At 43.5% G+C, this 14,603-nt stretch overlaps 1 protein-coding gene across 2 annotated transcripts in view; it reads left to right on the top strand.

Annotated features, from left to right (window-relative positions):
* Positions 1–14,603, top strand: part of C12H10orf90 (chromosome 12 C10orf90 homolog) — a 238,457-nt gene that overhangs the window by 16,257 nt on the left and 207,597 nt on the right. For both annotated transcript variants that reach the window (XM_039465165.2, XM_003922100.4), the window contains exon 2: positions 8,081–8,153. In XM_039465165.2, coding sequence (XP_039321099.1) covers positions 8,081–8,153 — 73 coding nt within the window. The remainder of the gene's footprint in view (positions 1–8,080; positions 8,154–14,603) is intronic.

Genomic DNA, 14,603 nt, shown 5'->3' with positions numbered 1-14,603 from the left:
TAAGGTCAGCACCTGGCTTCACAGGACAGGCTGGCTCTCTTGTTAGGGATAATGAAGCTGGTGACTTAAACTGAAGCCAGTGCTCACTTCCCATTCTGAAAATGCCGGGACCCCTAAAAATAAAGCTAAATCTACCCTGTGCTCTGTAAAGGGAACAACAAAGCCTGGCTCGCAGCATATGTATTTGCAGCATGGTTTATTGACTATTTTAAGCCCATTGTTAAGAACTGCTGCTTAGAAAAAAAAAAGATTTTTTTCAAAATATGACTGCTTATTGACAATGAACCTGGTCACCCAAGAGCTCTGATGGAAATGTACAAGAAGATTAATGCCTAGCACAACATCCATTTTGCAGCCCGTAGATCAAGAAGTAATTTTAACAGTCGAGCCTTATTATTTCAGAAATACATTTCCTAGGGCGATAGCTGCCACAGAGAGAGATTCTGCTGATGAATCTGAGCGAAGCAAATTGATAACCTTCCGGAAAGGATTCACCATTCTAGACGCCATTAGGAACATTCATGATCCATGAAAGGAGGTCAAAATAGCACATTAACAGGAGTTTGGAAGAAGTTGATTCCAATCCTCATGGATGACTTCGAGCGGTTCGAGATGTCAGTGGAGGAAGTACTGAAGATGTTATAGAAATCGCAAGAGAGCTTGAATTAGAAGTGGAGCCTGAAGACGTGACTGAATTGCTATCATCTCGTGATAAAACTTGGATGGATGAGAAGTCACTTCTAATGAAGGGGAACAAATTGTTTCTTGAGGTGGATCTGCTCCTGGTGAAGATGCTGTGAACATTGTGGAAATGACAACAAAGGAATTAGAATATTCTGTAAACTTGTGGATAAAGCAGTGGCGAGGTTTGAGGGGATTGCCTCCAAAGTTGCACGAAGTTGTACCGCGGAGAAATGCTACCAAACAGCGTCACATGCTCCAGAGAACTGTTTTGTGAAAGGAAGAGTTAACTGATGTAGCAAACTTCCTTGCTGTCTTATTTTAAGGAATCTCTACAGCCACTCCCATCTTCAGCAACCACGACCCTGATTGAGAGGTTTTTTAAAAAAATGAATAGATGTTGAATTTTCTCAAAGGCATTTTCCGCATAAATTGATATGAGCATATGATTTTTCTTTTTTACATTCTTAGTGAGGTGAATTATATTGATTTTTGTTGGTGGTCAGGACAGAGTGTCTTATTAATCTTTAACAAATAATTATATATTCATGGGGTACAATGTGATGTCTTAGATGTATATATTGTAGAATGATTAAATCAAACTAATATATATATTAAAAAAAAAAAGCTGGCAGCTGTCAACACCAAGCAAGACCCTCCACCAACCAAAAGATTGCAACTTGCTGAAGGCTCAGATGATCATTAGCATTTTTTAGCAATAAGAATTTTAAAATTAAGGTATGTATATTGTCTTTTTGACATAAAACACACTTAATAGAATACAACATAAATATATTGTTTACAAGATAAATGTAAACAGCATTTCTATGTCCTGGGAAGCCAAAAGTTCATGTGGTTTGCTTTATTGTGGTGGTCTGCACCAGAACCCCCAATATCTCTGAGGTATACCCGTAAGGAGAAAATGTTACAAATAATAAGAAACAGAATATGCTGAAAGAAACACTTAAGGAATTGAGGGAAATCTACCTCTTTCATATACAAAATAGCTCAGCTAAATTTGACTTTGTAACTGGATAATTAACATGCCTATATTTTGGAGTCATTCTCCCCTTATGGCTGATGTTCGCATGGAAATCTCCAGCCACGTGCTATGTCCTTGCTGTTCTCACTTACACCTGCAAACAGACAGGGAGCTGAAGTCACCTGGTGGGAAAATGAAGAGTGAACGCTCTGCAGACCACATCTCATTAGACAGCCAGGGAGGCTGTCTTCCTCCATGTGCCTCCAAGAGCAGACATGGTAGGAATAATGTATCCTCTTTACATCCTGATTCATCTCATTTTCAAATCAGAACCCCACCAGCTATCACCCTTGAAAACAAAAGTGAAGGAGAAACAAGGAGAGACAGATAGATTGAACTGCGACATCCTCATTCAGATCCTAACAAGGAAACAATCCTACCATTTGCAATCAGATAAGGGATATTATCTCAGTAATGAAAGGCAATTGAGAATCTAAATGAAAAATCTAATGCTTTTCATGCTGATTTATTTTAGATTAGAAAAAGTTAAACCAGATGTAAACATGAAGAGATGAAGCATGAAGAGGGAATTATGGAAGAGCGATAAATCTCAGTTTTGAGTTATTATAGGTGCAGGGTTGCATTAACCAGAAAATACACTGTGGATCCATAAACTGATCTGACGTTAATTATTGTTGCAGAAGAGTTCAGAAGATTGAATAAAAACATGCAAAGCTGGCAGAGATCAACCTTGCATCTAGATTAGCAGTAGAGAGCACATATCTATCATACCAACCCCAGGAGAGTCTGTGCTCAGCAACCCATCAGTGGTCCAACCTGGAACCATCCATCGCACGTGCTGTCTACCCTCTAGTGGGACCTCCTGCATCCCCTGGAGGAGACAGTCAGATGCTGAAGAGAGATAGTATCCTCTTTCCTTTGGACTCCAATAATGTCTATCTTTATCTCAAAGAGAAGATGCAGCCAAAAATCCACCTTTGGTCTTTGTCTCCTTGGGATCTGGGTAGACTTGGGATGTCTCCTCTGTTTTCTCTGCAAACCATGCACGTGTCCAGAGAGGCAAAGTTAGTGAGTGGGGGAAGGTACTGGCAGGAGGGTTCTCTGTAGACCCTGGGAAATTCTCAGCTGTTTTCTCTCCTCTCTTCTTTCCTGCTGTGTATAAAGTTTCTGTCTCTGTTTTACTTGCTCAATGCTTTACAAAGCTCAGGAGCCATCTCCACCTACCCCAACCACCCCTACCTACAGACACAGACACAGGCACACACACACGCATGCACACACATGCATTGCATTCTAGTTGGAGAAGGGATGACCTAAGCACCTGGTGTAGGAGTTAAAAATGAGGCTGAATCATGGCTCTGGCATTTAGTAGCTCAGTGACCTAAAGCAAATTACCTAATCTCTCCATACCTCGGTGTCCCTATTTATTAAATGCAGGAGAATGTCTGCTGTATGGGTTTGAAATAAATTAGGACTGGATGAGGGGGTATATGGAAAACCCTAACTCAGAAGCTGGTGATGAGGATTCATCAGATGTCTGCAGTACTGATTGACAGTCCTCCATCCCAAACTCTTGGGACCAGATGTGATTCAGCAATAATTTTTTTCGGATTTTAAAAAGATAATATTGTACAACAACTCCATCAGAATCTGAGATAGAACTCTGTAATTAAGATCTAAGTAATGTATGAATATTCATACTCAGTGGAATAAATTAATATCATAAATAGCCTTAGGTTAGCACAGGTAAGGTTTTGCTATCAGAATAGTTTGCTACAAACCCAGGGAGAAAAACTCTTGAACTACAGAACTTTATGCATGTTAGCATTGCAGATTAGGGTCTATGGATCCATGGTGAGTACTCAGATATCTTAAAGGGAGAGTCAGGAAACAACAAATACTGTACAATATTTGCTCATTTGGGCTCAGCTATGATGGCAGGATTTGGGAGAACAAGTGAGAGCATGTAGGAGTTGCTTTGTAAAGCATTTAATCTTACATACATGGAAGGTTCTACTATTATTACACCTATAATGTTTAGTCAAAGCTCATGGGAGCACTGCCTCTGGCTGCGGATAGAATTCATGGATCAATGTGATGTTGATGCTACTATTGTCTTGGCAGATACCAGGCTTGACCATAGAATTTCTGCAGGGTGGGTCTGGCAGTATTGTGCCTATGAAGTGGCAGGTGGTGGGGTGGGGTGGAAGGCAGGCTGGATCAGGGTTAGGAGGGCTGGTGTAGGTGACAGAGCCACCATTTTCTTGTTCTTGGGCGCTTAGGTTTCTTATCCTTTCTGGACCTTAGTTTTGTTACATATATATTTTAAAAATCTGTGTGTCCTAGCCACCACCTTTTGGGGACTTTAAGGAATCAAAATGAAGTCATGTGAATATCAGAGCTTTGCAGACTGGGGCATTTCACTCTATCAAAGATCGTCCTCATTTTCTCATGGTACTTGATCCTAATTGTAGTTTGCTATTCCTTAGGACTGATTCTAATGGCATGGGTTCCAGTTTGGGGTCCTTCATTCACTAACTAGGGTTGTGTGACTTGGGGCAAGTTCTCACCCTCTCTGCCTCACTTTCCAGATCTGTAAAGTGGAAATAATAATAATCATGCTTCTGTCACAGAGCTGTTAGAAGATCCTGTGAGAATTAATTGTCCTCACACTGTGATAGCTCCTCACGTGACCCCAGCTTAAATCAGGCCCATGAGTCACTGGGAACGGAGGTGGAAAATGCTTCTGAAATCTTTTCCCCGTTGTGTGGTTTTGGCCAATCACTGTTTCCATTCACTAAATAACACCCTAATGGCTTCAGAGATTTAAGGGAGACTTTAAAGGACTGAGTTAGGAGTCACTTAATGATCACTTACAAAGTAGTGAAGTTTTGTTATATATATATATTTTTTAAATATATATATTTAAAATATATATATATTTTATATATTTTATATGATCAGGCTCTCCCTCAGAGAAGTAAATAGTAAAAATTGAAGTCAACCTTTTGTTTATTGGGGAAAATATATCCATGTGTAGAAAGAATGCCATATAAATCCCAGCCATTGCAGGCCAGAGGCTGGTGTCTCCTGTTAACTCCTGACCTTGACCAGGAGCTGTGCCCTTTCCCTCCCTCTCTTCTCTCCTCTCCTGTTTTCCTCCTCCCCTATGCCCCCACTCCCTCGGAGCTCCCTCTCTACCTCTTTCCTTACTGCTTCCTTCCTTCCATCTTTTCTCCTCTCCTTTATTCTGCAAACATCCACCATGTTTCTCATTACCACTCACCCACCGTGGTGCTAGACACCAGAGATGTTCAGGTCCTGCTCCCAGCAACCTCTGGGACTCAGGAGGAGGCAGACCTGGTTGCATGAGGAGGAATCCATCAGCGAGAGGCCAACAACTCTCTTCTCATAGGGGTTATGGCTGAGGGAAGATGCAGACATCACCTGAAGATTTGCATGCATCAGTGTGTATTTACAAACCGAGGCAAGTGCTCTGAGGGAAAAGGAATGCTTCTGCAGGAGCTTATAAATCAGAAACCTGACCTTGGTTTGAAGGCGATGTCAGGACAGACACTCAGGTGGGCACGTCACGTGAGCCGAGCTCCAGAAGGACCAGGGAGACGTGTTTTGCAAATGAGACCATGCGTGCAAGGGCCCTGTGGTGGGTGAGCATGTACCTGATTGAGGGGATGGGGAGAGCTCACAGAGTGTGTGGCAGGAGAGCGGTGGCCAGTGAGTGATGCCACAGAGATAAGCAGGGGCACCACCAGGGCCCTCTTCCTACTTTACATTAATGGCAATGGAAAGTGTTGCTCTTCTGCATGAAAGGATTACAGTGAGAAACCAGCAGAAAATAGAGTCCACACCAAGTCTTTGCAGGATGTTGTGATTGAACTAAGACCTGGAGTCCAGTTGATGAAAGAAGTTTCTGAATCACCCCATCATTGAAAATTCTTGAATCAATAGTGCCCTTAGCCTGTGGAACATGGTTCTAGGCTTTGGAGAAGCCAGGCATTTGCAGAAGGCTGTGGATCTTAGTCAATTTGCTATTTACTGTAAATTTCTGGGTCGAGAGAGAGAGAGAGAGAGAGAGAGAGAGAGAGAGAGAGAGAGAGGAGAGAGAGAGAGATCATTTGTGATCCAAACCGAAGCACTTCAGTGTTTGTTACTTCATGGCACGACTAAAGCTCTTGACTAACGATTGCGTGGTGCATCAGGAGCTTGCCAAGTGAAAATTAATTCTGTGTTGTCATATCCCAGGTTAATTAACTTGCTAGACTTGATAGAGTTACATTAAAAAATATGCATAACAGTCTTTCTTAAAAGAACCACACAAGAAAGCAACCCAGGAGAGGAAAAGCTTACAGTGTCCACTATGCCAGTTTCCCCCTGCATCCTCCACCTCCGAGACAGCTTCCGGAACAACCTGATTGCTGTGAAGCAGTGGAGAGATAACCTGCTGCTTCAGACAGACTTAAGATTTAAATTATTTTCCAGCCCCACATACAATGTTGCAGCAGTTTTATTTCCTTCCCTGAAAATGTTTATGCATTATCCAGTATTTCTCATGATGCATCTATTCTAAGTCTGAGAAAAGGATATATAGAAGTATAGTGGCTATATAAGTATTGTCAGATATAGTCAAATAGCCAAATAATGATACTTAGTGTTTTAGTCTTCTTTATGCTGCTATAACAGACCATCTGAGACTGTAATTTATAAAGAACAGAAATTTACTTCTCACAATTCCAGAGGCTGGGCAGTCCAAGATGAAGGTACTTGTATCTGGTAAGAGCCTTCTTGCTGTGTCCTTACAGGGCAGCGGAGCAGAAGAGAGCGAGCCCACCCCTATGAGCCCTTTTAAAAACAGCAGCGTTAATTCATTCATGAGCCAGAGCCTGGATGACTTAAACACCTCCCACTAGGTTTCATCCTCAACACTGTTGCTTTGGGGATGAAATTTCCAACACCTGAATTTTGGGGGACACATTTAGACCATAGCACTCAGTAACAACAACAACATTTGGAAAGCTAGCGTGTTGGGTCTAACTGACCTGATCTGATTCCTGGCTTCAACACATCCAGCTGGGTGACCTTGGCCTGTTACTAAGGCCTTAGCTTTCTGAGCTTCCACAGTAGGGCTAAAAGAAGCATACCTTTCTGAGAGTTGGGAGTATTCAATGAGGATGTATGTAAAGCACTGAGCATATATAACCAGTATATGTGAAGTCTCAATCATTTTCAGCACTTATTAGAATTAATAATCACACAGCTAATAGGTGGTGGCTGAGTCAGGCCATGGTTGGGAAGCTCAGGAAGAGGCAGAGATGGTAGCAAATAACTCCTGTAAGCTCTTTTTAAAACAGCAGCAGAAAACTTAGCCCAGAAATTGCCTGTAGTGAGAATGTACGTCCATGTCCCACCCCATGCTTTCTCTTCCACTGTGGGGTTGCGGGGAGGCCAGACTTCTCCTGGGGACTGAAGAATTGCTTGACTACAGATTCCCCCCTGTAACCCCAGAACTGGTTGCCCAAATGCTGAGATGAGAAGGGGCCGATCATGGGAACGGAACACCAAAAGTTTAACTCCGCTTTGGGACTGGGACATGAACTGAGGTTCACAATCAGAGCCCAGCTCGTGCCCCGTGAATGTGTTGCCCCTTCAGGTTTGCCAAGATGATGACAAGACCATCAGGGCTGTTGCTCTCCAGCACTGGGGTGAGGTCACAGGATCTTCCAAGGGATTCTGGGGATAGGGCAAACCCAGTATGGAATGAGATGCTCTGGAGTCTCCTTACAGCTAGAAATCAGAGCCCAAAGTCTCACCCACAGCAAACTGCTTTGAGAATAAAATTACAAAAAAACCTTTACCTTTTGGCAGAAAAAGTCAGCAATACAATCATACCCACAGACAACAGAATAGCTTCCTATACATTCTGCTTTTTTGATTGGGTCCTAATGGGAAATTCTTGAAATGGGATGGCTCATAGTTAATCAATTTACCAGTATTTACTGAATGTCCAGCTTCAGCCCAGCCAGCACCCATTCAGCACTGTGATAGGCTAGATGAGACATGTTAGATGTGGTTCCTTTATCTGCTAACAAAATCCACAGCAAAATCAACTTTGGCTGAATTTTTGTATTTTCCCTTCCTCCCTCCCTCCCTTTCTGTGCATTTTGAAATCCTCAAAAACCTACCTTTCATTCATTGGTAGAGGTAACCCAGAAGAAAATGGAAGCAAGTCCTCATTACAATCTGTAGCTGTTTCTTGGGATAATGGAGAAATTCTGGGATGTTCCTGATTTAAAAAATAATAATAATGTACATTATTAAAGATTATATATCTGGCAAATCAAAACATGAAATTGGGAAATGTCTCTGTTTATTTTCTAGATCCACAGTCGACTCTTCTCATCCCCCAAAGATCATTCTGCCTGGGAAAGAAATGAAAGTCTTTTGAATGCAGGTAAAGGACTGGGCTTTGCCCAGGCAGTATTCCCTTTCAAGACTTTATTCACTCTCTCTCTCTTTCCTCTCTTTTATTTTTATTAATAATGGAATGTAGTTTTGAGCCTAGTTTTCCCCCAAACGTGAAATGATAGCTCACTGGCTCCAACCAGATTTGAAGCTAATTTGAATTTCTAAACAGCCAGGCCGTGAGGCTAAAGGATGCCACAGGCACAGTGGTTGCCTCAGGGGTGCCCTTGGAACCTGAGCTTCCTGCAGAGTGTGGAGCATGTGGGTCAGGCCAGCATGCAGAGGGCTCCGTCAGGGATGAGTAATGGGACAAACACGAATATTCTCAGAACAAAGTGGATGCAATTTAAATATAGGCAGGATATGTGCATTCATAAATCATGTTTATAAAGCTTCAATTCTTAGCCACTAAACTGTAAAAACACTAGGTAAGATGGTTATAGTTCGTAACTTTTATTAAGTTTGTTAATATAAATGTTGTGAAAACCAAATCCCCTCCCCCAGCCTTTGTGAGAGAAATCCTACAGATTTAGTCCAGTGTTCTGATGGAACTGTAATAAGACTACTGGGGTAATAGACTATTTCAATTTAGAGACTAGCAACATTCAATTCTAAAAGAATGCTTTAATGTCACAATTTTATTTGTAATCCTCGATTTTAATTTATAAATGTTGCAGATGAGCTGCTGTAGATGACAAGTGCGTGTGTATATGTGTGTGTGTTTGTGTGTATGTGTATGTGGATATATATGCGTGTATGTATATGCATACACACACATAGACACATGTGTATCTTCTCCTACCACCTGCCTATATCAAAGATATCAGGGACCTGAATTCCTTTTCATAACTGACACAGTTAACCCAAGACAAAAACATTACTTGAAACAAGCTTTCATATTTAATCCTTTCTGGAAGTCCCAAAGCATGGTTTACAGCTGCTGCTGCTGCTGCTGCTGCTTTTTTTTTTTTTTTAGACAGGGTCTCACTCTGTCACCCAGGTTGGAGTACAGTGGTGCTATCATGACTCAGCTTTGACCTCCTGGGCTTAAGCAGTCCTCCCACTTCAGCCTCTCAAGTAACTAGAACTACAGGCATGCACCACCATGCTCAGCTATTTTTTTTTTTTTTTTTTTTTAGAAACGGGATCTTGCCATGTTTCTTAAGCTGGTGTCGAATTCCTGGGCTCAAGCAATCTGCTTGCCTCAGCCTCCCAAAGTGCTGGGATTGCTGGCATGAGCCACCCCACCTGGCGTCCAGCTTTTTAGTAGTGGCAGATAGTCAGTTTGAACTCTTTGAAAACTTAGCCCAGAAATTGCCTGTACTGAGGACGTGAATCCATTTGCAGACACTTCTCATGGTCTGAACAGCAAAGACAGACTCAGGAAACATGTCTGGCCACTTGTATCCCACAGGGAGTTTGGGGACATTGAGAAGAGTGCCGTGTTTTCCTCGGAACACTCAGAGGTGGCCATGAGAACAATGAGAGCTGGTGACTTAAATGTGGACGACTTGGTCCTCTTTATCTTAGGACAGGGCATTTCCACCGTGGATGCCTCCTGGAGAGGGGCTGAGAGCTTTAATGACTTAGGAACCAAGCCCATGCTGGCCCGAGGCTGGAGGTTAACGGTGCAGGCTGCAGGAAAATTGCTCAACAACCCTGGGTTGGGAGAGAGACAGAGCTCTTGGCGTTTGTTTGTTTGTTTGTTTGTTTCTTAGTCTGCCGATATTGTCAAAGTGTTGATTGTGGAAGAACACTTAAAGGGAGTCCTAAAGCTTGAGTATTCTAGTAGAAGGCAAGGAGTCAGACCTAAATGGGTTTTATGCTTCCTGGCAGGGCTGATTCTCCAAGGCACGCTCTCATGTTCTCTGGATCTTCCTACAAGGTGGTTTCCATCTGTTTAAGAGAAATTGCACTGGGCACTTGCTTAAAACGGCACGACAGATTTTAATGGAGTTCTGCAGCGAAGGAGGGGGCCTTCAGCACAGGGCTAAGCTCAGCTCTGAATACAGCAAGGGCAGCTGGAGGTTTATGGCCAATAGGCAGAGTGAGGAACTCAGCTGATGGAAAATTACAAAGAGGAAGGAACTTAGTGTCTAAGGTGGGGGAAGGTGAACGTGATTAGTGATCAAGGGTAGGGGGTATTCTCCCTAAGCTGGCTTAGCAGGATTCTCACTAATCCTGGACTCAAAAGGATTCTCACTAATCCTAAAACTGGGCCTAACAGGCCAAGGGTGAGGCCTAGTCCAGAAGAGGGCCCAGAGGAGTGTGACTAAGGTTTGGTCAAGCAGGGAGTCGAGCTGCACCTTTTCTTTTTTTTTTTTTTTTTTTTTTTAATTTCTTTTTATTTTATTTTATTTTATTTTATTTTATTTTATTTTATTGCATTTTAGGTTTCGGGGTACATGTGATGAACATGCAAGATTGTTGCATAGGTACACACATGGCAGTGTGGTTTGCTGCCTTCCGTCCCCTCACCTGTATCTGTCATTTCTCCCCATGCTATCTCTTCCCACTTCCCCACCCCCCGCCCCTCCCCCATTTCCCCCCAACGGACCCCAGTGTGTAGTGCTCCCCTCCCTGTGTCCTTGTGTTCTCATTGTTCAGCACCCGCCTATGAGTGAGAATATACGGTGTTTGATTTTCTGCTCTTGTGTCAGTTTGCTGAGAATGATGGTTTCCAGGTTCATCCATGTCCCTACAAAGGACGTGAACTCATCCTTTTTGATGGCTGCATAATATTCCATGGTGTATATGTACCACAGAGGAGTGTGACTAAGGTTTGGTCAAGCAGGGAGTCGAGCTGCACCTTTTCTACAACAGAAGGGCTAAGCAGCCACCCGTGCCCTCTGGGCTCTCCACGGCCAGCCTTTCTCCCTCGGGAAAGCACAGGGAGTTTAGCTCAGGTCTGGAGGCCTTGTTTCCAGGCTCTTCAGAAGGGCCCGGGACAAGGATGAAGCCTTTCTTAGCCCTCTCAATGGCTTTGGGAAAACCAGAGAACAGAGTTTTAGGTCAGACTCTAGGTTGCAAGGACCAGAAACCCACTGTTGCAGACAAAGGGAAACTGTTAGAAGGAAGCCAGTGAACCTCGTGAGTGTGGGGCGCTGGGCTGCAGAAAGAAAAACACGGAGGGAGCTGCGCAGGCCTTGGCAGCAGGAGCGTGTGAGCCCTGCCCTGGAACTTCGGGGTCAGGCACCACCCGATCTGATCATCAGTCAGGAGGCAAGGTCAGGTGGTAGATGCACAACTTCCAGAGACCTAATCCTGTGGGTAATGGGCTGGTGGGCCAATGCTGTAGAAGGAATCCATGGGCCAGGCTTATAAAAGGCGTAAGTAGACCCATAGAATCCCCAGCTTGGAAGGGGCCACGGAGGCCCTTCTGTCCAGCTTCTTTGAGATGTTCAGTGTTTTAAACCCCTCTTCATCAGACCTGTGCAGGAACGGGGAAGCTGCTGTTGAGTGGGCTGGCCACATGGTAAACTCCAGGGACAGGGGACTCACTCTGTGTTAAGGTAGCCTGTGACATGCTCACACAGCAGGAATTGCTAGAAAACCTTTAGATAGTGTTAGGCCAAAATAAATAAGCCTTCTTAGGTATTTTTAATCTGTATTTATTAAGTAGGCCAAGAGGAACAATGGAAGATTTTTAAGTTGCTGGAATACACTCTCTGATCCAAGTGCTAGAAGACATACCTGGTGTGATATTCCAGGTGGCAGGTAATGTGTGTTCATCCGGGGCAGTGGCTACAACTGCTATAACTTCTGGAGCACTAGAAATTAGTCAAATTATTTACATGCTGTTGGGATAAGGGAAAAGTTAAAGCTGTTTCTCGACAGATAGTGCTGTCGTTCATAAGGAAGGGAACTCAGAATCCAGGAGGCTTATGGGGTTAGGGGGTTGCTGATGGGAGAATCCTGAGTTTGTAGTGTTTGGAAACTGTGTATGAGAGGCCAGTGTGATCTCATCTGCTCCAGATGCCCAGGAAGCAGCTGGCGATGTGGCATAGAGATCAGGAGACAGGTCAGGGTTATAGATCTGGATATCATCATGGTGTACACCTGGGTGCTAAGAGAATCCACGAGAATGGCTGAGATTACAGTGGTAGAGAAGGTATGTACCACCACGTATTGGGAAGAGGATGGGGCTGCAAAACCGGGGGGAACCATGTGTGTGGGGTGGGAAGAGGAGCACTGGCCTGAAAACCTCAGAGTGGACGTCAGGGTTTCGTCTTTTAAATTGAAGTACATAGTGCCAATGTTGACTTTGCCATTGATTAGCATTTCATCTTTGGAACAGTCCCTCCACTTCCTCATTTCTTAGTTTGCTCTTAGACAAGGGGGCTTTTGGATTCTGTGATCTTTATGAAGCTGTTCTAAACTTCAGCGGTGTGTGTGGTAGCCTCCAGCAGCAGCTCCATCAGTGGGGTATTTGTTCCAAACAGGGTGCATAGAGCCCAAGCAGGAAATCGGAATTGAATGTCGTCTCTGAATTTTCATTTTTGCATCCTTCCTTTTCACAATGAAGCTATTCACCTCCTCAGTCACTGGAAATTCCAGGACTGGAAAGAGGGGGAGCTGATTTCTTATAGTTCAATTGTCCTCCTGGCAAGGCCTTTGAAATCTGTTGGCCTGTGTAAAAGATTAGTTTACTGTGATTAATAGGATCGGAACACGAAAGGAGAAAAATAATTGTAGGAAGGGTGACTATTATGTCTAAACTCACATCTGCTTTTAAAATCAGAGGTAGAAAGTCCCTTCAAATCCCCATTCTGCATGTTACAAAAAGATTTTGTAACATTTCCCCATCACTGTGCTACCTGTCTGCAGATGAGACTGCTTGGTCCATGGATTGAGGATGACTGGAAGTCAGGTGTCCGGTTCAGCCATTTCTGGAGAAGTCATTTCTGGGAAATGTAAATAGAGAGGGAGCTGATGAAGGTCGCTTGGAACTTTTAATTACTAATTCAGTTGGTTTAGGGAAAAAGGTGTGTGGGGGTGGTGTGAATGGAATTTTCTCCCTCCTGATCAATTTAACCTGGCCTTTACAACTGGCAGTTTTAAACTTTGATTGATGAGTGGGATAAAGTAATTACTTTTCACTTAAAGCTTGAGGATGATTGTTCTGTAATTCCAGATTTTACAAAAGCAGCAATTTGCTTCCTTTATAACAATAGTTTCTATTTCATTAGCACTGAATTAAAACATTAGTAGCCCCAATAAACCCCATACCCTTCATCATGATTCAAGGAAGGGTTGTTCTAGGATCACTTAAAAACATCCCAGAGCCTGGTGTGAATTATGTTTATTTTTTCTTCCAGAAGAAGCCATTTGTAAATGCAGTGTCTCTGTGAACGAGGTGTAGAAGGGACACCACATTTATCTGTTTGCTCTTCCTGAAAAACCTGGTTCTTAGGAAGGCTTTAATTGTTGGAGTTTCAGTGTGTGGATTATTTTTTGATACAGAAACTGATTGTGTATCTCACTCCATCTGCCTCCTTCTCACAGATTCCTCCCTGCCTGTGGGAGAATCCATGTATTCAACAATTTATGAGTATCTCCAATCAATGCAACTTCTCTGGTCAAAAATCACATCAGACCCCAGAGGACAAACGAAGCTCCTTGGCAGAGCATTCAGTGCCTTTCCCCAGAGTCTGGTTTATCCTTCTGGGTTTTTCTCCAGGTCCATGGCCTTATAAGCACCTTGCACCCAGCTCTTCTCTGTCTCTTTCCTTGCACAGAGACGACTCTGTCTGAAAACCCTTCTATATCTTTCTGTTGCTAAAGACCTTCCTTTTGACTGAAGCTTGATTCAACCTGCCCCATTCCACCCCGTCTCTCCAGGGCATTTTGTCAATTGCACAATCCTTTCACATGACCTTGCTGATTCATCCTTTTCCCCTCCAGGACCGCTGGCTCTGAGTGTAGGGACCTTATTTTCCTCATCTCTATGTTTCCAAGTTCAAGATCAGCAGGGAGAAGTGGTTCAATAGATGGTATGGCATCATTTGCGTGAAGGAGCTATTGGAGCCATTTCTCCTTCAGGGGCTCTCACTTTACCCTCCCAGCCAAGCTGGCGGAGCAGGGAGGGAATCAGCCAGTGACAGTGGCTGAGAACCCCATGGGGAAAACATCTGCCTTTCTGCTCTTCGAGATTTTTTCGAGTGCTTTGAGCAACAGGTTCCTGACCTGCTCCTCAGCTTCCCTTGTCAAGAGGGACAGAGGTTCCCCAAGAAGTGGCTCTAATGGGGTCTGCTTGGTGTTTACTCTGTCTAGCACTCACCCTGCTGTGAACAGCGGCGGTGGGAAAAGGCAGCATTGCTTTTCTGATCACTGGAGAATAAAACGCATTTACTTTTGCTTCCTGTGGAGGACATCAGGAGATGCACTTGAGTCTATTGTGCCTGCTTGGGTACGATGCTATTAGAAAGAAAATAGACCA

This window comes from Saimiri boliviensis, chromosome 12, assembly GCF_048565385.1.
Source record: "Saimiri boliviensis isolate mSaiBol1 chromosome 12, mSaiBol1.pri, whole genome shotgun sequence".
Lineage (NCBI taxonomy): Eukaryota > Metazoa > Chordata > Mammalia > Primates > Cebidae > Saimiri > Saimiri boliviensis.
This window is presented reverse-complemented; position numbering and strand designations above follow the sequence as displayed.